The 23890-nt window shown below is 48.9% G+C and overlaps 1 protein-coding gene across 1 annotated transcript in view; it reads right to left on the bottom strand.

Annotated features, from left to right (window-relative positions):
• Nucleotides 1-667: 667 nt before the first annotated feature.
• The window catches only part of Dcdc2c (doublecortin domain containing 2C), a 96954-nt gene continuing 73731 nt past the window's right edge, over nucleotides 668-23890 (bottom strand). Inside the window, exon 10 of the mRNA XM_071601979.1 lies at nucleotides 668-991. Coding sequence (XP_071458080.1) covers nucleotides 668-991 — 324 coding nt within the window. The remainder of the gene's footprint in view (nucleotides 992-23890) is intronic.

Raw genomic sequence — 23890 nt, 5'->3', positions numbered from 1 at the left:
TGTGAGGTGGACATTCGCAGGTAACGCCCATCCAGCTGTGAAGTGGGACTCTCAGGCAAGGCCCATCCAGCTGTGAGGTAGGGCTCTCAGGTAAGGCCCATCCAGCTGTGAGGTGGACACCCTCAGGTAAGGCCCATCCAGCTGTGAGGTGGACACTCTCAGGTAACGCCCATCCAGCTGTGAAGTGGGGCTCTCAGGCAAGGCCCATCCAGCTGTGAGGTAGGGCTCTCAGGTAAGGCCCATCCATCTGTGAGGTGGACACCCTCAGGTAAGGCCCATCCAGCTGTGAGATGGGCACTCTCAGGTAAGGCACATCCAGCTGTGAGGTGAGATCTCAGGCAAGGCTCATCCAGGTGTGTGGAGGACCCTCTCAGGTAACGCCCATCCAGCTATGAATTAGGCTCTCAGGTAAGGCCCAACCAGCTGTGAGGTGGACACTCAAAGTTAAGGCCCATCCAGCTGTGAGGTGGACACTCTCAGGCAAGGCCCATCCAGCTGTGAGGTGGACACTCTCAGGTAAGGCCCATCCAGCTGTGAGGTGGGCTCTCAGGCAAGGCCCATCCAGCTGTGAGGTGGACACCCTCAGGTAAGGCCCACTCAGCTGTGAGGTGGGCTCTCAGGTAAGGCCCATCGTGCTGTGAGGTGGACACTCTCAAGGAAGGCCCATTCAGCTGTGAGTTGGGCTCTCAGGTAAGGCACATCCAGCTGTGAACTCGGCTATCAGGCAAGGCCCATCTAGCTGTGAGGTGGACACTCTCAGGTAAGTCCCATCCAGCTGTGAGGTGGACACTCTCAGGTGAGGCCCATCGAGCTGTGAGGTGGGCACTCTCAGGTGAGGAACATCCAGCTGTGAGGTGGACATTCTCAGGTGAGGACCATCCAGCTGTGAGGTGGACACTCTCAGATAAGGCCCATCCAGCTGTGAGGTGGACACTCTCAGGTAAGGCCCATCCAGCTGTGAGGTGGACACTCGCAGGTAACGCCCATCCAGCTGTGAAGTGGGGCTCTCAGGCAAGGCCCATCCAGCTGTGAGGTAGGGCTCTCAGGTAAGGCCCATCCATCTGTGAGGTGGACACCCACAGGTAAGGCCCATCCAGCTGTGAGATGGGCACTCTCAGGTAAGGCACATCCAGCTGTGAGGTGAGATCTCAGGCAAGGCTCATCCAGGTGTGAGGAGGACCCTCTCAGGTAACGCCCATCCAGCTTTGAATTAGGCTCTCAGGTAAGGCCCAACCAGCTGTGAGGTGGACACTCAAAGTTAAGGCCCATCCAGCTGTGAGGTGGACACTCTCAGGCAAGGCCCATCCAGCTGTGAGGTGGACACTCTCAGGTAAGGCCCATCCAGCTGTGAGGTGGGCTCTCAGGCAAGGCCCATCCAGCTGTGAGGTGGACACCCTCAGGTAAGGCCCACTCAGCTGTGAGGTGGGCTCTCAGGTAAGGCCCATTGTGCTGTGAGGTGGACACTCTCAAGCAAGGCCCATTCAGCTGTGAGTTGGGCTCTCAGGTAAGGCACATCCAGCTGTGAACTCGGCTATCAGGCAAGGCCCATCCAGCTGTGAGGTGGACACTCTCAGGTAAGTCCCATCCAGCTGTGAGGTGGACACTCTCAGGTGAGGCCCATCGAGCTGTGAGGTGGGCACTCTCAGGTGAGGCCCATCCAGCTGTGAGGTGGACACTCTCAGGTGAGGACCATCCAGCTGTGAGGTGGACACTCTCAGGTGAGGCCCATCCAGCTGTGAGGTGGACACTCTCAGGTGAGGCCCATCCAGCTGTGAGGTTGAAACTCTCAGGTAAGGCCCATTCAGCTGTGAGGTGGACACTCTCAGGTAAGGCCCATTCAGCTGTGAGGTGGACACTCTCATATAAGGCCCATCCAGCTGTGAGGTGGACACTCTCAGGTAAGGCCCATCCAGCTGTGAGGTGGACACTCTCAGGTAACGCCCATACAGCTGTGAAGTGGGGCTCTCAGGCAAGGCCCATATAGCTGTGAGGTAGGGCTCTCAGGCAAGGCCCATCCAGCTGTGAGGTGGACACCCTCAGGTAAGGCCCACTCAGCTGTGAGGTGGGCTCTCAGGTAAGGCCCATCGTGCTGTGAGGTGGACACTCTCAAGGAAGGCCCATTCAGCTGTGAGTTGGGCTATCAGGCAAGGCCCATCCAGCTGTGAGGTGGACACTCTCAGGTAAGTCCCATCCAGCTGTGAGGTGGACACTCTCAGGTGAGGCCCATCGAGCTGTGAGGTGGGCACTCTCAGGTGAGGAACATCCAGCTGTGAGGTGGACACTATCAGGTGAGGACCATCCAGCTGTGAGGTGGACACTCTCAGGTGAGGCCCATCCAGCTGTGAGGTGGACACTCTCAGGTGACACCCATCCAGCTGTGAGGTTGAAACTCTCAGGTAAGGCCCATCCAGCTATGAGGTGGACAGTCTCATGTAAGGCCCATTCAGCTGTGAGGTGGACACTCTCATGTAAGGCCCATCCAGCTGTGAGGTCGACACTCTCAGATAAGGCCCATCCAGCTGTGAGGTGGACACTCTCAGGTAAGGCCCATCCAGCTGTGAGGTGGACACTCGCAGGTAACGCCCATCCAGCTGTGAAGTGGGGCTCTCAGGCAAGGCCCATCCAGCTGTGAGGTAGGGCTCTCAGGTAAGGCCCATCCATCTGTGAGGTGGACACCCTCAGGTAAGGCCCATCCAGCTGTGAGATGGGCACTCTCAGGTAAGGCACATCCAGCTGTGAGGTGAGATCTCAGGCAAGGCTCATCCAGGTGTGAGGAGGACCCTCTCAGGTAACGCCCATCCAGCTATGAATTAGGCTCTCAGGTAAGGCCCAACCAGCTGTGAGGTGGACACTCAAAGTTAAGGCCCATCCAGCTGTGAGGTGGACACTCTCAGGCAAGGCCCATCCAGCTGTGAGGTGGACACTCTCAGGTAAGGCCCATCCAGCTGTGAGGTGGGCTCTCAGGCAAGGCCCATCCAGCTGTGAGGTGGACACCCTCTGGTAAGGCCCACTCAGCTGTGAGGTGGGCTCTCAGGTAAGGCCCATTGTGCTGTGAGGTGGACACTCTCAAGCAAGGCCCATTCAGCTGTGAGTTGGGCTCTCAGGTAAGGCACATCCAGCTGTGAACTCGGCTATCAGGCAAGGCCCATCCAGCTGTGAGGTGGACACTCTCAGGTAAGTCCCATCCAGCTGTGAGGTGGACACTCTCAGGTGAGGCCCATCGAGCTGTGAGGTGGGCACTCTCAGGTGAGGAACATCCAGCTGTGAGGTGGACACTCTCAGGTGAGGACCATCCAGCTGTGAGGTGGACACTCTCAGGTGAGGCCCATGCAGCTGTGAGGTGGACACTCTCACGTGAGGCCCATCCAGCTGTGAGGTTGAAACTCTCAGGTAAGGCCCATTCAGCTGTGAGGTGGACACTCTCAGGTAAGGCCCATTCAGCTGTGAGGTGGACACTCTCATATAAGGCCCATCCAGCTGTGAGGTGGACACTCTCAGGTAAGGCCCATCCAGCTGTGAGGTGGACACTCTCAGGTAACGCCCATACAGCTGTGAAGTGGGGCTCTCAGGCAAGGCCCATATAGCTGTGAGGTAGGGCTCTCTGGTAAGGCCCATCCAGCTGTGAGGTGGACACCCTCAGGTAAGGCCCATCCAGCTGTGAGGTGAACACTCTCAGGTAAGGCCCATCCAGCTGTGAGGTGGGCTCTCAGGTAAGGCCCATCCAGCTCTGAGGTGGACACTCTCAGGTAAGGCCCATGCAGCTGTGAGGTGGACACCCTCATGTAAGGCCCATCCAGCTGTGAGGTGGGCTCTCAGGTATGGCCCATCCAGCTGTGAGGTGGGCGCTCAGGCAAGGCTCATCCAGCTGTGAGGTGGACACTCTCAGGTAAGGCCCATCCAGCTGTGAGGTGGACACTCTCAGGTAAGGCCCATCCAGCTGTGAGGTGGACACTCTCAGGTAAGGCCCATCCAGCTGTGAGGTGGACACTCTCAGGTAAGGCCCATCCAGCTGTGAGTTGGGCACTCTCAGGCAAGGCCCATCCAGCTGTGAGGTGGTGCTGCAGTCTGGCTGGGCACAATCAGGAACCACTTGTCAGAAGAAACTAACTTTATTTTTAGAACCACACACGCCAAACAAAACAGCCTCTCAGGAATAACCCTCAGAGCCTCTACTGCCACCACCGGCTTTCCACAAGCCTCTCTCTACCACACAAGCTTCTCTCCCCCTCCCACAATCCTCCTGCTCTTGAGGCCGTTTGGCTGGGTCACGTGGGCGGAGCCAAAAAAGTCCCCCAATGAGCAGCTCCGTGGTCTGAAAGGGCAGGGAAACAGCCCAATGAGCATCACTGCAGAGGAGCCAATCAGCTAGATGTTGCTGGGGCCGCTGTGAGCCAATCATCAGCCGGCAGCTGGAAGTTTGCTGGCAGCTGGAAGTTTGCTGGGGCCCCTTCGGCTGTGGCTCTCAACATCTCCCCCTCTCTGTTTAAACAACAAGCATGTGGCTTAGGGACCGTGCCTGCCTTAGGTTGTCCAATAGTACATATGGTCCTTAGGTTGGTACCATTGCAATTGGATCTTACCCGTCACTGACTACCGGTCCAGTATACAGCCACACCTGTGGAGAGGTCTTTGTACCAGCGGGGGGGTGAGGTTCTTTGCCTCACCTCTGTTGGCCCCCAAATTTTAGCTGCACGATCATGACAAGCAGAAGGGAGGAAGATACACCAAGCCAATTGACGGCTCCTTTTGGAAAAATTGTACCACCAATGACATCATCAGCAAAAATACCCCAACACTACCACAAGTCGCTGCACCAACAGATAGTTCACAATGCATACAGGTGAGCTCACAATGTGTCCAGGCAAGTTCTGCAAGCAGTTCAGTGATGGCTATTGTAGAAGCTGTAGATTGGTTTTATCTTTGACTTCACCGGCACTGGGATGAAGATAGGAATTCTGGCAATAATGGCTAAAGAAAAAATTATGTAACATTACAGAAGGCACTAAAAGAAAACAATTTTCTTAACAATTTACATTATCTTTAAGAGAATTATTAAATATAATGAAAAGGAAAGGTGAAAGTAAACAAACAGATCTGTTAACCTTCTTTTTTGTTTACATATTAAAACAATCCTCAACAGTTGTTTACCCAATTTAAATTAAACCATATAAATCACTTGAAAAAAAAAATATTTGGATCCATTTTATCATGAGCGCTCATCATATATGATATATGGACATACATACATTCAAACATATAACACAAAACACAAGTGTGCACACATAATATAATACATACAACACATAACATTATAGTAAAGGCCTTATAACTTTTTACAGGTGAAATCTCCATTGCAATGTTTAAAAACTCTATAGTCAAAAAATAGAACTGATCAGCAAAACATTAACCTAGGTCTGTATGAGCTCAAAAAACAAAATAGAACTTCATGATATGGCAAAGGGCAATAATAAAATAGATATTGAAAAAAGCATCCTGGTTCTGTTGCAGATGTAAGAATAGCCAAACTGGAGTTTTGGATATCAGTTGTTATGGATTTGAGCCAAATCATCTTCTTTTTGGTCTGTAGAAATCGCTTTAGTTAATCTTTCTGGAATCCAAATCGGCTGCTGTTCTCCCTGTGGAAACACATAAACAGACCCCCGACTCCAGACAATCACTGGGTCAGGACCTTGGTTAATCTCTCTGGAATCCAAATCGGCTGCTGTTCTCCCTGTGGAAACACACAAACAGACCCCCGACTCCAGACAATTACTGGGTCAGGACCTTTCCATTGTCCTGTTAGAATATCCTTCCAAAGTACCTTGGGCTTATGTACATTTTTTGGACACATATGCCTTTCCGCAGCACTAAGTCCTGATGAATCCAAATTTTAAAAGTTTAGAGTAAAAAGGGTTATTTTAAGTTTATCTTTGGGGAATATATACCCCTTCCCAATTCCTTCTTTTTGCTTTAATAAGTACATTTTAATAGTTTGATGAGCTCTTTCAACTATGCCTTGTCCCTGTGGATTGTATGGGATTCCTGTTATATGAGTAATGCCAAATGTTGAGCAAAATTGTTTAAAAGAGGTAGAAGAATAACCAGGGGCATTATCTGTTTTTAACTGTTTTGGAACACCCACAGTGGCAAAATTTTGTAAGCAATGAGCTATAACATCTTTAGTTTTTTCTCCGGCATGAAGGGAGCCCATCAGAAATCCAGAAGAAGTATCAACTGTAACATGCAAATATTTTAATTTTCCAAATTCTGGCAAGTGTGTGACGTCCATCTGCCAAATATGGTTAGGTATCAATCCTCTAGGATTGACTCCAAGATTAACTTGTGGTAAAAAGGTCACACAATTTTGACATTGTTTTATTATTTGTCTAGCTTGTTCCTTAGTTATTTTAAAGCGCTTTTGTAAAGTATTAGCATTGACATGGAACGTTTTATGAAAATTTATAGCTTCTTCTAGTGTAGAGAAAATATGTATGTCATGTGTAGTTTTATCTGCTAAATCATTGCCCAAACTAAGGGCTCCAGGCAATCCTGTATGTGCCCTGATATGTCCTATAAAGAATGGATCTTTTCTGTCCCAGATTAGACTTTGTATAGTGGAAAGCAAAGAGAAAACAGTAGAAGAAGGGGAAATCCTACCAGCATCTTCAAGAGATACTATAGCATTAACTACATACTGACTATCAGAAAATAAATTAAATACAGAATCTTTAAACATCACAAAAGCTTGTAAAACTGCATTAAGCTCTACCTTTTGAGCTGATTGCTTGGGTACTAAAAATGTAAAAGTTTGATCAGGGGTAACTACTGCTGCTGTACCATTATTTGACCCATCAGTGAATATATTTGGAGCATTCATGATAGGTGTTTTTCTTGTCATTTTTGGAAAAATTACAGGATGCAATGACCAAAAAGACAATAAAGGATTAGATGGTAAGTGGTTATCAAATGAAACATTAGATTTGCACATGATTATTGCCCAAGTATTTAACTCATTAGCTAACTCATCAATTTGATTCATAGTATATGGAGTAATAATTTTATTGGGAGAAATTCCAAACACTCCCTTTGCTGCTTTTATTCCTTTGAGTATTAATTGTCCTACAGCCTCAGGATACCTAGTAAGAATAGTGTTAGGAGAATAAGATAAATGTATCCATAATAATGGACCTTCTTGCCAAAATACTCCTGTAGGAATATTTTTTGTTGGTAGTACAATAAATAATAAAGGCAAACTTATATCAATTCTATCCAAATGCATATTTTCCATATATGTTTCAATGATTTTTAATGCCTTTCTTGCTTCAGGCGTTAACATTCGGGGTGAATTTGGATCTGATGGACCTTTTAGGATATCAAATAAAGGTCCCAACTCTCCTGTTGGTATACCTAAATAAGGCCTTATCCAATTTATGTCTCCTAATAACTTTTGAAAGTCGTTAAGTGATTTGAGTTGATTTACTCGTATTTGAATTTTTGGTGGACGGACCATGGTTGAGGATAATAGAACTCCTAAATAATTAATTGGAAAATTTAATTGTACTTTATCTATTGCTATCTCTAGATTATAATTTTTTAATAAGTTTGTAAGTGTGTCATAACATTCTAGCAATGTGTTTTTATCTTTGTGTGCTAATAATACATCATCCATATAGTGAAATATTTGTAGTTCAGGATTTTGATTTCTAAGTGGCTGGATTACTTTGTTAACATAAATTTGACACATAGTTGGGCTGCTAGCCATCCCTTGAGGGAGTACTTTCCATTCATATCTCTGATCAGGACCTTCATGATTCAGTGCAGGGATAGTAAATGCAAAACATGGACTATCCTCAGGATGAATTGGAATGAATTGGAATTGAAAAAAAACAATCTTTAATATCTATAACTAAAACATACCAGGTTTTTGGCAAAGCAGACAACTGAGGAATCCCTGATTGAGCTGGATGGTCCTTACCTGAGAGTGTCCACCTCACAGCTGGATGGGCCTTACCTGAGAGTGTCCACCTCACAGCTGGATGGGCCTTACCTGAGAGTTTCCACCTCACAGCTGGATGGGCGTTACCTGAGAGTGTCCACCTCACAGCTGGATGGGCCTTACCTGAGAGTGTTCACCTCACAGCTGGATGGGCCTTACCTGAGAGTGTCCACCTGACAGCTGGATGGTCCTTACCTGAGAGCCCACATCACAGCTGGATGGGCATTGCCTGAGCGCCCACCTCACAGCTGGATGGGCCTTACCTGAGGTGTCCACCTCACAGATGGATGGGCCTTACCTGAGAGCCCCACCTCACAGCTGGATGGGCCTTACCTGAGAGTGTCCACCTCACAGCTGGATGGGCCTTACCTGAGAGTGTCCACCTCACAGCTGGATGGGCCTTGGCTGAGAGCCCACCTCACATCTGGATGGGCCTTACCTGAGAGTGTCCACCTCACAGCTGGATGGGCCTTACCTGAGACTGTCCACCTCACAGCTGGATGGGCCTTACCTGAGAGCCCACCTCACAGCTAGATGGGCCTTACCTGAGAGCCCACCTCACAGCTGGATGGGCCTTGCCTCAGTGCCCACCTCACATTTGGTCTGGTCCTTGCCTGAGTGCGCCCATCTCACAGCCCGCCTGGGCCTTGCTGTAGGAAGACAGAAGAGCAAAAACGCCACTGAAGCTCCGTGGCAAAGCCCCTGCCTGGCACATACAGGCGTGGTCACAGGCTTAACCTACAAGAGAGAAAGCCATCTGAGTACATCTTAAATGTACAGAAACAGTCCTGATGGTCTTCAAATGCTTCTGAGGGCTGGAGGCCTGCAGACACTTGGGTGTGCTTGAGGAAGAAACTCCAGCCCACGGAGTGGACGGCAGCAGCACTGCAGATGGAGATCCTGGGGATTAACAGGGCAGCTCTGTTCAAGTTCAACAAAGAAAGGTACTTTGTAGGGGAAAAGTTCACATTCAATTTTTTATAAAGACGAGTTCAATATTACAATCCCATAGTCATGGGACTAAAGCTATCACAATTCTATTAGAAGTCTGAAGCTTGGGCTGTGGTTGTGGCTCAGCGGTAGAGCACTTGCCTGGCTTGCATGAGGCACTGGGTTCGATCCTTAGCACCACATAAAAATAAAACAAAGGTTATTTTGTAGGTATATCCACCTACAACTAACATATCTTTTTTTTTAAAGTTTGAATCTTGAGACACATAAAATCTTGCTCTTTTCAAAAGGTGATATGAGTTTCAGAACAATCTAGACAGCTAGCATTTGAAGTAGAATAAATTTTAATTCAGACCAATTTTAAAAATTATTTTAAACATGGTAAAAGCTCACCTTCCATTCTCTTAAATGTTTATTTAAAAGAATATCACCAAGAAAGGAAATTAGAAAATGAACTCAGGGGAGTCCCCAGCCCCAGCTTTTAGAGCAGACTCAGCTCTGGGGGCCTCAGTTTCATGCAGAGAGGATTTTCTTGCTATTAGAATGTCCATTTGTGAGATGGAAGCCCAGGGTTGAAGGCAGATGGGTTTCACATTGATGTAAAGGTGTGCTGGTTGGCTCACTGGCTCCCACTCCCAGGGCATCTGGAAGAAACAGAAAGGCAGGTTGACAGCCACTGTCGCAGAGCCACGGTGTGGCCACATTTTACTCGCAGGAGCTGGAACTGCTCTTAGCGCCAGTTCTGTTCTTGGGAAGGAGGGAGGTGAGGACCTGGGACCTCAGCATCCCGTGACCACCAGTCACAGAGCACTAGAGCGTCATAGGCGGCCACTCAGCGACGGATGCAGACAGCAGCCTTGCAAAGTCACAAAAGTGGCTCCTGCTCAGTGTTTGGGCCTCCCACTCCAGGTGCCCAAACGCCCTGGCCCTCGGCCCCTTCCCATCTTCTCCCCTCCCTCCACACCGTGGCCCCAGCTTTACCTGTGCTAAAGCAGTGTGGCCTTGTTTGGTCTTGGGCTTTCTGTTCAGTCGTGATAACCGAATCGCTCTTGAGGAGGTAAGTCACACTCCCAATACCCAGACCACTCTAAAAGCACCAGTGTGGACGTCATCTTGAAGCAGCACTTTTAATGATTTTTAAAATTTTATGTATACATTAAATTAAAATGTATCCATTTTTCTCCAGTAAAATTCTCAGTGTTTAATTACATTTTATTCATAAACAGGTTGAGTATTATAGTGGACCTGGAATTATGTAAAAGAACAAAAAAAAAATCAAATGTCAAACCCCATGCCTGCTACCTACAAGCTACAGGTTGTGCAGAACTTCGGGGAAGCCACCTGCTGTAAGGTGACCCTGAGGGACAGTGTCTGTGGTGAGCTCTTGAGTGCTTAGCTTGTCTCCAGTGCCAATATGTGTGACTTCCCTTTGACAAAAGACAGCTAACATTTGGAGAAGGAAAGAGAGGACCTAGTCCATCTGGCCGACGAGGAGGTGCTTGGACCAGAGCCTGGCTCTCCAGCACCTGGTCCATGCTCTTCCCACAGCAGCACGCCAGGCTCCAGCACAGGATGGGACAGCCAGACGGAAATCACACACAAAAGAAGGGGACGTGACATGCGGAGGTTCTTTTTCAAGCATCAAAATAGGTTCTTAGAATGCACCCAACTCAGGGCAAATGCGCATTCTACCAGAAAAGGACCCAGAAAAGCCAACGGTGGGGTGGAGTTGGCTCCATCTGAGGACGTGTTTCCTCCTTAAAGTGCAAGAGATGCTCTTGTCAAGTCTAAGGACGCAGCAAGAAGCCTCAGAAATGGTGAAGTAATAAACATCTTCCTCCTTCTGCAGACAACACCAGGTGACTAAGTCACACATAAAGAACTCTTTGGATCTTTAAGTGGTCTCTGAACACCCTGAACTCTGGGCTTCCATGTTTGTTCTGCGGCAAGAAGCTTGGTCAGCCAAGAGTCCCACAGGACCATCGGGTCAGGAGGCCCGCCAGGTGGCATGCTTTCTCACTCCATAACAAGAGCCAACTGCCAAGGGGGTCTCGGGGACGCTAACACTGAGTGTCTCCTAAGTGATCTATGATAGGACTTACCCAAAGCCTGTGGGTTAGTTATTGTTAGCTCCAATTTGCAGATGATCATGGCCTAGTTCACACTCCAGTGAGGGAAGAAGCCAAGCTATGCCAATCTGACTGGAGGGTCTACTCTTCTACTCTGAAAACATAGTCCCAACCAGGCTCTGCTGTCCATTCCTTGACATCAAACGCTTATATGCACACACCTGTGTGTACATCTGCTTTATAATATGTGTTTCGTATATATAAATAATAATAACAATTATTATAAGATTACTATTATTATTATTATTATAAGATACTTTAACCCATTAAGTCCCAAGTTTTCAATTCTGTGAATAATTTAACAAAATTCACACAGGTACATTAAAATAGATTGGAATTCACAATATAAAATTTATAAATCCTTTATATATTTATATGTGTGTGTTTGTGTTCAAACACTCTAATTGTTCACCTTTTGGCTTCTAAAAACAATAATTATTTCAAAGCTACCATAAGTGGCATATTTTTTGCTCAATTTAAGTTTTTTAGGAGTTCCACATCAGGAACCATGGTATGGAGTGGGTCAATTCCTCCTTCAACAGGAAGAGTGAATCATAGGTCACTCTGTAGGTGGGCGGCCTGCAGGTTGCAAGTATATCACTGCACACCAGGTGTGTGGTTGACTGGGAAGGTCCAAGCCAGGCATCAACCACCCCTCTCCTGCCATTGCTACAGTGGGAAATAGAGGAATTAATTCCACATAAACCCAAACACTTTCTAAACTTTAAATCGGGTCATCAAAATATGGAATTCATTACTTTAATATTCTACTGGCATACCTCTTCAGCACAATGTAAAAGGACATCAAGTCTTATTTTCATGTGTCTTGCGATCCTTCAGCCAGGTTCTGGCTTTTGCTCTTCACAACATGGCTGATATTTTGTTTTAGGTGTTTGTCTGATTTCTTGTCTCTTATTCATCTCTTTTTGAGATTATTGTTCCAAAGGCACCTGTTCAGAGGACTCGTGTTTCTCAGGTGTTGCCTCTTGGGATGGTTGTCCCAAGGATGTCTCTTCAGAGGATTTGTGTTTCTCAGGTATTGATTCTTGGGATGGTTGTCCCAAGGGCGACTGTTCAGAGGACTCTTGTTTCTCAGGTATTGATTCTTGGGATGGTTGTTCAGAGGACTCTTGTTTCTCAGGTATTGATTCTTGGGATGGTTGTCCCAAGGGTGACTCTTGTTGCTCTGGTGTTGGTTCTTCTTGTCTTGACGATAATTCATTTTGTGATTCTTGTCCCATTTGTGGTTCTCTTTGGGCTTCTATTTCTACTGGAATTTCTAGTAGTGCAGGTGTATTTTTTCCCTCTAGAATTGCATATTGTTCTTTTTCTTATTTATTTGTAAACAAAACAAAACAAAATCATCAATAAACATAGTAGCCATCTAAAACAACTGAAATGAAAGATATGTGTTTCTATGACCAGTAATCTCATAGTGACAGTGATAATATTAATAAAAGTAATTCCCACACAGGGTATTACAATGTTCTTTTGAATATATTTTCACTTTTACTTTTATGTAGAAAAATGATCTCAAACAAGCATAAAATAGACATGAGGGGACAGTGTCAAAGAAGCCTAAGAGAAGCAAGAATAGAAGGTGCATTACCAAATATTAACTGAATACACAATCCATTCACTGTTCAAGAACCAAAAAGACACAGGAAAGACTTATTTTTTCTGAGTCACAGAAATGGGAAAGAAAGTTTAATTAAAACAAAAAGGAAATAAATCAGAGGACAAGAAAATCAGAGATAGTGTTCTCAAGAACAGACACCAACACGTGGAAAAGGACCGTCGGCTCAGGAAGAACAGGGTACACGTGGGGCTCCATCGGCCAAGCCACATGTACTAGGCCAATAGTACAGTACTCTGTCTTCCACAGAGACAAGTGTCATGGGTAGAGGGAATCAAAAGGTGCTCCAGAAAACACCACGCTTCGAAATGACACAGTGAGACGCCATCAGCAAGCAGCCTGCAGGACCTGGGAGAGGCCAGGCAACTCAACTGACAGGTACAGAACTCAACGTGCCCGGACCCCGCCTTCAGCCAAAACCCGCCCTTCCTCTTTTCAGAAGCAACACCCTGACCCAAAGCAGAAACCCCAGCTCCAGTTTCATCCTTGCCCCTCATATCCACCGTGTGCCTGAGTCTGGTCCATTTGGTCTACTCCCAGGAATCTCTCACTCCTGTCCAGCCGCATTGCCTAGGACCATCCAGTCACCTCCTATCAGACAGAGCACCAGCTGTACCCAAAGTTCTCCTACCTCTCCCACTTCCCCTTACTATGCAGCAATTTTTAAAACATAAATTTGATATTATCTCCCTGCTTTTATATTGGCCACAGGAGAAAGACCAAAATTCTCAGACTAAGGTATAGCAGCAATGGCCAGCTGACCACCAAAGACTTAGTGGAGCTCCTAGACATCAAATTCCCAGCCCAAGACCAGTTCTGACCAACAGAGGTGAGCCATGATGTGTGGCTTCTGGGCTGTGATGTTGAGCCTCTGAAGTGACTTCCTCTTGACTCTCCTTTCCTTTCTTGCAGCAAACTCAGAGACCAAGTATTGAAGACAGTAGCATATGATGCCAAGGGTCCTCTAGTCACTGCACGGAAGAAAGCTAGCCAGGAAAGCCCCCAACCCAGAGTAGGCTTTCTATGATTATGAAATGAGCCTCTGTCACAGAGAGTCACTGAGATGTGGGTTGATATTCTCTACTACCACTCAGCCTCACCCACTCTCAAGACTTAAGGTCCCCAGGAGCTGAGCCCTGCCACATTTACCTCTTCCTGACAAATATCTTCCTACAAATCCCTTTCTGGTCCCATCTGCACCAGGTGAGCTGTTCTTTGCCACCTGCACCACTCTTCCCCCATGCCTTTGGACATGCCCACCCACTGCCCACACCCCCTTCTCTACACCATCTGCCTGGCAAATTCTTACCAACTCTCCACAATTCCACTTTATTGCAATTCTCTGAATCCCTGCAGCCTCTCCTAGGCCCAGAGAGTCCGTCATTCACAGTGTGGCATCTTTCCAGTATGTCCAAAGCACCCTCCATGCTGGACCCTAGCCTGAACATGTGTGCCCGACCCCAGTGTCCAGAAGCTGGCCAAGAAGGGCATGGTGAGCCTCCTGCAGGGGTACTCTCCACATCAACACAGCACTGCCTTCAGAAGGAGTAGTTACAGAGCCTTCTCACACTTTTAAGGAACAACTAAACAAGTGACTCCTAATTTCAGGTTCATCTTGGACTAGTCAAATTTTACTTCCTGATTTCAGTCCATTCTTTCTTGAAAAATAAGGACAATAATATGAATCCTTAGGGACTACAGACTTGTGACGAGTGAACGCTCTCTGAAACAGTAAAATCTGACCCATGCGTGACCCAATGTTCATTGGCACACAAAGCTTACATAGTTAAAAGGGGAGGGGTTATGGAAGAGAAATAAAGACATCACATGCAATTCAGGGTGACATGACCAAGGGAAGTCAGAGGTCAGGGCTGGAACGGCCCTGATGTCCCCCAGGTCTGCCTGGTCACGTGTCCTCCCTTGTTCCTGTGCCTCTTGCACGCCGCTGGAGCACACAGGCGTGCTTCTCTGTGTAAAGTGTGTGCCCCACCAGGCCACATGCAACTGAGGCAAGACCACGCCTGACGGATCTCTGTTCTCCAGCACCCACTGCACAAACTCAGAAAAGAAACTCAGAGAAGGTTTGATGAAGAGTGAGGGATAAATACTCCAGGAAGCAGAGGCTCCAGTTCCACACACATAAAGCCTTCCTAAGACATACAATTAGAAAGTTAAATTAATTAAACAGAAAAATAATTAATTGATTAGAAAGCCAAAATTAGATTAAACAGTATTAACATTAAAATGGGTTTATATGAATATGATATTAATATAACATACAATACAAAAATATAAAATAATAATTTAACATAATATTTGTGCTATATTAATGTATTAAAATGTATTTCACAAATGCCTGAATTCACCTTGCCTTTCAAATGCAATCGTCAATGAGATATTGCTGGCACTGCATATGTATTTTATGTGGTTTTCAAAATTCAACCCACAATGCAACATACTTCCCATGTGGCTGTAAATTTGCACCCCAGGATCCCCATATGTGCCCGTGGTCCCCTTTCTGAAACCTGTCCCTCTTATCACAGGCTTCAGGGGCATCACTTCACTCCTTCTTTACACATGCCATGAGGGTAAATGCAGTGAAATGGTGAATGATTGTGTAACTGGATGGCAAACGTCTACCTGGCTGACCACTGAGCTGACCACTGACTGCCCACAGATCTGCCCCACATGGTCAGTCAAAACATTTACTGTCAACTGACCTGAAAGGAGGCTGATAGGGCCTGGCACATGCAGCCAGGTCAGCCAGTGGGAAATGCTGCACCTAGACAGGCTGCGGGGCACCCAGGGCTGACCCACAGAGGGACAAAGTGGAGGCCAGGCAATCACCACTCTCTCCCCTGCCTCATACCCAAGAGCCCCCTCTGACCATTCATAAAACGTTCTCTTACCAGGAAACTGAGCTACTTCTTTATTCTTGATGAACTCCTTGTCAGATGCTAAAAAAACAAAAAGAAAAAAATGCAGACATTAATGAGCTTGGTGGGCGGTTCACAGCAGCGAGGTGTTCAGGTTCTGGTGCGGGACCTGTGGCTAAAGGAAGAACTGGAATGTGACCACGCTGACCAGTGTAGAGAGAGGTTAGGGCCAAATGAAGTGTGGACCCTGCTAAAAATATCACCAGGCCTCCTCGTGCAGAGATCCACGCCAACATTATTGAGCCTGCCGAGATCACAGGGCCACTGGCAGAATTCCGATCTTCTTACTTTTCTTCCTCAAGCAGGAAAGCGTATGTTACTATTTATTTATTTATCTTCACTCTTTCCTCCCACAGCTAGGGAAGAGGGTCCCTCCAGTTGGACAACTGGGTGGACGCCACACACAGACAGAAAGCATATATGCTCAGTTGACACAGTGGGTACTTTTGGAAACGTCAAAGGTAAAATATTTGCTCTAAAATGAAAAATTCTCCCATGGGAGATGAGTGACTTACGCGACACCTGCGAGACAGAACACGCGCTGCACACAGGCATGGCACCAAGGGATGCAACGACCTCCCGCAGCTGTGCACCTGCCCTCCCACCCGCCTGGGTCTCAGTGAGTCATGTCACTCTGTTCCTGATGTCTGCCCCCAAGTGCACCTGGTGTCAGAGTTGCAAAAAATCATCATCCCCATATTATATGAGTAGAAACTGATTAAATAAATTATAAAGCATGAAAAAAAAAAGAAATGCTGTTGCTAATGAGCGCTTCGGTTCAGTTGGGTGCAGGAGCCACTTAACTAGACCTAAGCTGCTCTGAAGACCTGACTTCTGGAAAGAGAGACCACATAGATGTGCCTGAGCTGCTGAAAGCTGCCTTCAGGGAGTCTCGGAGGCCATCAGGAAGGCAGAGTGCAGACTCAGCCACCAGCAGCCTTGGCGAGGCTGAAAGTGGAGCAGAGGAAAAAAAGAACAGGAACCCGGAGTTCTGAGGGAGGCTGCTCTGATGCAGCCATGTGCCATCAGAGGCCACCAAGCATGAGACTTATTCCCAGAGCCGGACGGTCAGGAGAGCACTGCCTGCCCACAGAGAAGACCAGCCACAGAACACAAGCTAATGTGATGTGAAGGCTGTTCAAGAGCTGTCTTCAACACTTGTTGAAAACCTAGTTTTTATTCCAACTTATTTTTGTGCTGCTAGAATATCTGGCAGCTGCAAGCTGTGGACTGAGACATCAGGCTAAAGTGTGTGAAGACAGATCAGCATTTGGTTTTAAAGCACAGTTACTTTGTGAAAAGTTAGAATGCAACTTTAGCTAGTGTTGATCCTTGTGTGCTGTCCTACCTAGGATGCTGATTTCCCTGTGGGCCAGGAGGTTCTACAGGAAACCAGCAAAGACAGTTACCAAGCCTTTACAGAGACGGACATTAAGTCCAGGGGTGGTCTGCACCAACCAGAGCTCCCACAGCAGAGTGCAGGCCCTCCCCGTCCACGGGGCCTGGAACTCTGAAACCATGACGAGTCCCATTATTCCTAGAAGAATTTGTATTTTCTGTATTTAAAATGCTTTTCTATTATGACGAAAAAAACTGGAAAACAAAGCAATCCAAAAAATGGAAATAAATAAAAATCATAAACCCTACTTGCCGTGGTAAGTTGTAAACTAAGCTAAGAGAAGCAGCAGGGAACGGCCGTCCCTGGCACTGCAGGCTGCAGTCCACCTGCAGCTGCAGACATGCTGCCAAGGTGACATCTGCTCTCAGATAACTGGCACTCACCATGTCCCCCTCTAGAGGACACAGCCTCTCCAGTCACCTCCCCCAAGATGCTGTTAGCCCTCTGCCCACTCCTACCTGGGCCTGGGAATGGCCAGGGAGGGGCCCTGTTCCTCATGGCCACACCAGACCTCCATCCCTTCCTCCCTGGGGGACACTGCAGCCTCTTTGAAGGCTGTCACCAGACTCTGCCACCTACAGCCCTCTTTCCAGGACTCATCTGCAGGCCTCCGGTCCAGGCCTTGCTCCTGCCCATCCTACCCCTCTCCCTCCCTCTCCCCCACTGAGGTACCCCAGAGTGTCCATGGGGATGGGAGGGAGGAGGCCAATGAGGGGCAAAGGAGAGAGAGGCTGGACTCCCAGGCCTCAACCTGCCGGCCACCTCTTCAGCCAAGCAATTCCCTTCTCCCCTCCTCTCAGGATCAGGGCTCCCGTAATTCCCTCCTTGTGGAAAAAGGAGATGCGGAGCTTCCTTTGACTTTTATTTTTAGATGACTCCAGGCTGGGGGAAGCTGCCCAGACGGGACATGAACTCAGCACACTCCCCACTGCCCCACCTGGCGTCTTCCACACGCCGGGCACCCTTCTCACACGGACATCACAAATCTCTAGCCACAGACTTCAGTCACGTTCCACTCAAGTCTCGTGCTGTCCAGGACCCCTCACACCTGGCCCTGGCTCTCCTGGGCCCCTGGCAGCTCCGTGGTCTTCACTGTTTTTGTGAACCTTGAACTTTCACAGGGTACGACGGGTATTCCACAGTGTCCCTCAATTTCCACGTGGCTGATGCTTCTCAGGAACAGACTGGAATTTCAGATGCTGGGGAATCCACAGAGATGGTGCGTCCCTCATGCAACGTCGCCTCACCCTGGACAGAGACCTCGGTCACCTGGGCAGGTGGTGCTGGTCATCTCCTCCTCTAAAGACTGGAGCCAGCGACCTCATCCTTACCTCTCAATAAGGAAGACTGAGACCCAGGGAGACCCCGAGCTCCAGGCCTTGGAGCACTTCAGACTGCAGACGCCTCAGGTCAGGGACGCTCACTCTGCACTCAGAAGTGACGGGGACTAAAGTGGGTAGAAAACGGGAAGGGGCTGGAGGCTCTCGGGGGCCCGCCCTCTGAATCCATACTCCGTGGCTTAGTCGTCCAGCTTTACTCTTCTTCAAAGGCTCTTTACTTCCCTTTGTCTCTATTTTCACTGTAAACCACCCAAAAGCTGGCAACAGGACAGAACAGTCCTTGGCTCATTGGAGAAAGGGAGACTGGGGCATCGTGAGTTGGTCTGGTTGTCTTTCTGCACTCCTGAGTGGCAAGGGACAGCTGAGCCTCTCACAAGCGTTGCCTGTGTGGACGTGGAGTGACCGGCCCCCCTCGCGGGTCATGAGGCGCCTGCGGAAGCCCTGCCACAGGAGGGAGACGACTTTCGGGGTACATGGCCCTGGGAGAGGAACCTGCCTGGTCTCTCCACTCAGATCTAGGGAGCTGATGCCACCGTCAGGGACAGAGCCCAGGCTGGGAGGAAGGGAAAGGACGTGAACTACGGGGGCACGGCACCTCCTCTCGCCCTGACCCCGGCCCACCCCTGCTCACTCAGGTCCCTCCTAGCGAGGTTTGCCAGTGCTCGGACCTCACGCCTGCGCTGCCCACACGCTTGCTGTTGGGTTCTAGACATTGGTACGTCCATTTTGGTTCTGGGACTCAGAACCAAAACTTATACAGCTGCCAAGAAAAAGAAACTTAAGATTCTCTGTTCCCATAACCCCGCCCTCTAAAGTCCCTACATACAGAAATCTGTTGATACCCAGCCATCTACACCCAGGGTCAATTCTAGCCTGCTGCACCCAAGGTCATTTCCAGCTTGCTCTTATTCCTCTATTCAAGTGACTCTGCCTGTTGCGCCTGGCAGAGGGCAGCCTGTCTGTCATGCTCTGTCAATAAACCTTTGCTTGATCTCAGAGACATGTCCCCTGTGGATATTTGCACCAGCTACCCCAACACTGACCATTTTGTGCATCTACCCTCCCACCTAATAGCTTCAGCACACACGGTACTGGGGGCTCTTCAAGGCTCAGGTGTGGCTGCAGACTGTGGGCACCCCAGTGAGCTCACAACCACCCAGCCTCACCCCTTTAAAACCCCCGGGGGCTGAACCCAATGACCCTCCCCATGATGCTCATCCCCCCCACACAGAGCTCAGAACCTGGCAGGCAAAGGTCAAGGCTCTTGCACACAGTGAACAGGGAGGGGTGGGAGAGAGAGACCAGTTACTAGTGAAAGGGGCCAGGCTGGAAGGAGGACCCCCATTGTGACCCATGTCTGAGGCTGGAGGAAGGAGGAGGAGGCAGAGGAGGACAGCACAGAGGACATTTAGGGCCCAGAAGCTCCTGCGTGTGAGAGGGGGATTCAAGTCATCACCCCTGTCAAGACCCACAGAACGTCCCACCCCAAGCGGAAACCGAGGGTGAGGACCTGGCTGTGGAGGTGCACTGGCCGTAGCAAGAGGCCCTGCTGTGAGAGGTGTCGACAAGGGGAGGCTCTGTCTTTTGTGGAGAGGGAACTCTGTACATTCTGCTCATTCTTGCTATAAATCTGTAACAACTCTCCTCCCAAAATCTAGTTTGTTACCGTTGTTGTTTTCATTGTTTAATAAAAACTAAGAACAGCCTCTTTCAAACTCTTCTCTACTCACAGTGGGTGCTATTATGTAGGGACAAGCCCTCAAAGACAGAGAGGACTCCAACCATCCACCTTCTGTCCTCAGAGGCTGGCTGGCAGGCTGCAGCAAACTGCAGTGATGCCCAGTGGTGGAAGTTCTCCTGAACATCTAACCTCTGCGATTTTCTGCAACCTACCGTGCTTCTGTTTACAAAAACTTCAAACATACATTTTATTAATTTTCATGATTCCTAGTTATAAGGAGGATTTTGAGCAAGTGAGACATCTGATACAGCTGGAGAAGTCTTATAACCATCTTTTAGCTGTCCTAACACGTCAGAATTGAGCTCACAATAGATGAGGTATATATTTTCCACTGAAAGGACACTTCCAAGGGCACTGATGGTAGGCAGCTCATAAAGTGAGGCTTAAAAGATGAGCAGCACCTTTAAAGGGCAGGCTCTGAGCCCTGGGGGCTGAGACACTGGTGGTGCAAACAGTGTGCAAAGGCAGGCACAGGACAAACTGTACCCTAAATAAATGGGAGCCCTTCCACCTGGACCCAGAACATCAGAGGAGGGACTCGGAAGCTAGGCTCAGCACTCACAAGGCTCCATGAGTACAGTGCCCAGAACAGCGCCCCTGACGACATCTCGGACACCCTAACCCCAGACCTGGGAATGCAGAGTGCAAAGCAAAGGGGAACTGAGGGCACCCCACAGGGAGAGTGCCTGGGTGCCCCCCTGGGCCCACACAGGCAGGAGCATGCTGAGAGCTGGAGGAGGAGGAAGGGAGAGTCAGGGACACGCAGCGGCTGTGAAGCTGGAGGAAGGAGCCATGGCCAGGAAATGCAGGCACCTCCGGAAATGGGAAGAGGAAAGGAAGCAGGTTCCCCTGATCCCCAGACAGGGTCGCCCCCCCCAGAAAGTGGATTGTACCCATGAGGCCACGTCACACTTCTGCACTCCAGAACTGTAAGTGCCTGGCATCTCAGGCCCCGAGGCTGTGCTAACGCGTCACAGCAGCCACAGGAAGCCGACAAGACAGTGCTGCAGTCCCCTCCCTCCTGCTGGAGAAGCACAGCGCCTGGACTGCACCAGCCACGGCTCCTTCTCGAGCCCCGTGTTCAGTGCCAGGCCACAGCTCAGACGCACTCAAATAAACTGAGGAAAGGGAGGGACTACATCTGGTTTATGACTGGAAGGACTGAGGCTTGGAGAAAGGAGTGCTCAGGTGCAGCTCTCTTCAAACACAAGATAATTTGCCCAGAACGTAAATCAGAGTTTGTAAAGAGAACCATGGGCCAGGATCAGCCCCACTGCCTTGAGGGCTTTCCTCTGGTATTATAAGAATCTTTTTGTTTTGTTTTGAAACAGAGTCTCACTAAATTGCCCAGGATGACCTCAAACTTGTGATCCCCCTGCCTCAGCCCCTGGGTACCTGGGATTGCAGGGGTGGCCACCACACCCAACTCGTTAGGAGTGTTTTAGAGTACATGAAGCTCTCTACCAATCAGGGAGGGCCTTAGTGAACCGCTGGACTTCCCACCAGGAGAGGAGACGGAGACACTGGCTGTGTGGTCTCCAAGTTCCCTCCTGGTCTGAGCTCCAGTCATGTTATGGTCATTCATCCTTTCTTTCTTATTCTTATGATAAAAATGGATTGAAGTCTGCATTTGAAAAGGATGAGAACTTAATATGCTGTTGGCCTTCTGTATATGAAATATGCTGGAAAATTTCACAAAAGTGTGTGGAGAAGCAGCTGGGAATCGTTTCTGGGCCGTCCACGTTGGTGAGCATTTCAGCTTCACTATCTGGTGCCCAGTAACGGCATCAGCAGGTGTGCAGACACACTGTGAGCTAACCAGGTGCCGGTGCACCCAAGCAGAAAGGCCCTCACTGGAGCGGGAGACCCACACAGGCTCCTGAGCAGCACACATCAACACAGGCTCAGAGAACAAGAAGTTCCAAAGGGAGAGAGACAAGAATGAGGACGGCCTTACCTCTGAACGGGGTTCCTGGTGCACCTGTAGATCCCTCTCTCATTGACCATCGCGACAGCCTGGCTCTCTCAACAGCCACAACCTTCCTCAGCCGAAACTCCACGTTACGGGATTTCTTAATTCCCTTCCAGCTTTGGCTTCACCTCACGCTCTATGCATCTCCCTTTCAGGGGCACCTTCAGAAACTCTGCCCCTGGTACAGTTTACCCAGTCTGCAAGGCTCCCTTTGAGACCTCGGTGGAAGCCTCAGGTGTCCATTAACTCCCGCGTTCTGCATTATCCCTGCAGGTCCAGCTCCACGGGCATGGGCCAAGTCGCTGCCAGCTTGGGCAGCAGCTCAGGCCTCTGCGGTCATGGCCGCAGGGGCCTCGTAGTGCCTGGGCAGCTCAGCATGGCGAAACGACGTCCTGCCCCAACCCCCAATGCAAGTATGGTGCTCCATGATCTCTTTTCAGAGGAACTTCCCATCTACTCCCCGAACCCGAGATGGGTGCAGTCGTGCAATTTCCTGAGATGCCATCAAACCATCTTTCTACCCCAGCTGTGTAAAGTGCAAGGAGTCCCTTTAATGGCTATAATCTCATCAACAAGAACACCTTCTTTGGCCCCATTTTTACTGAAAGCAGCCAGGAAGCATAGGAGCAAGAGGAGCCCCGGGAAGATGCCTGTTCCAGGGCCGTCTCCAGTGACCCCTCCAGCCACCCCCCAGTGACCCCTCCAGCCACCACCCACTCAGTCCGTTCAAACTAGGATAGGCCAGTTAGGTCAGCTCTCACAACCCAATCATCCCACCTCTGAATATTCCTGCATGGTCACGGGAACTTCAGGGAGACGCCTCCTGTCCTCATATCCAACCACAACAATCACTGAGGTAAGGAAAGTTGCCCCAGAAGCCCATCCTCTGAGGTCTTTGCCAAAAAAACAGTTTTTATAAACCCAAAGGTCACTTGAGTTTATTTACCCCCAGAGACCAGAGAGAGCACATATCAAATATCTCAGATCTGAAAGGAGGAAAGAGAGACTCAAGATTCTAGGAAAGACATATGCCCAGCAGTAAGGAAAGGAAGGAGAAAAGAGGTGTCCTGAACATGTTTTCTAGAATTGTCTTATTCTTTCTAATTCAAAGACTCTGGTTTCAAATTCAAGCAAACCCAGCAGGCCAAGGCCAGTCCCACTGCACAGTCCAGATGACACTGAGCTCTTGGCCGGTGGCTGTGGTCCTCCCCGGGCAGCTTCTGTGTGGCCACAGCACAGAGAGTGGGCAGGGAAGATGAGAGGAGTCAACCCATGTGGGTCACACAGGAGCCCTGAGCATCGGGACCAGAAGGGGTGTCTAGTTCCTCAGCCTCCTCTGCCCAGCTGGGGCTCCTGGGCCTGGCCTGAGTTGGCACTGTCCCTCCATAGCGGGACCAGAGTACTGCCACATCTTTTGGATGCCAGGGGGATAAGAAGCAGAGGTTCTTGATTCTGTGGTGCTTTGTCACCTCTATCACCAAGACAAGGCTGGTAATTACTCTCCTCTGAAAAATGAGAATGATCTCTGCAAGGTTGTACTCATGAAAATAAAGATCAAAGGAAATGTCCATAAAGGTATTTTATGACCTAGACACGTGTGAAGTGTTATTACAACAGATGGCTCAACATATGTTTTATAAAGTTAAAGCTCAATAAAAGTGTTTAGAAGGACAAAACTTTCCTATATTCATATAAAAACAAGACCAGGGTGACTCCACATCATGTACGACCACAAGAATGGGAAGCTGCACTCCATGTATGTATGATGTGTAAAATACACTCTACGGGCA

This window comes from Marmota flaviventris, chromosome 14, assembly GCF_047511675.1.
Source record: "Marmota flaviventris isolate mMarFla1 chromosome 14, mMarFla1.hap1, whole genome shotgun sequence".
In the NCBI taxonomy this organism is placed as follows: Eukaryota; Metazoa; Chordata; class Mammalia; order Rodentia; family Sciuridae; genus Marmota; species Marmota flaviventris.
The sequence above is the reverse complement of the archived record's forward strand: the minus strand, read 5'-3'. Positions and strand labels throughout refer to the sequence as shown.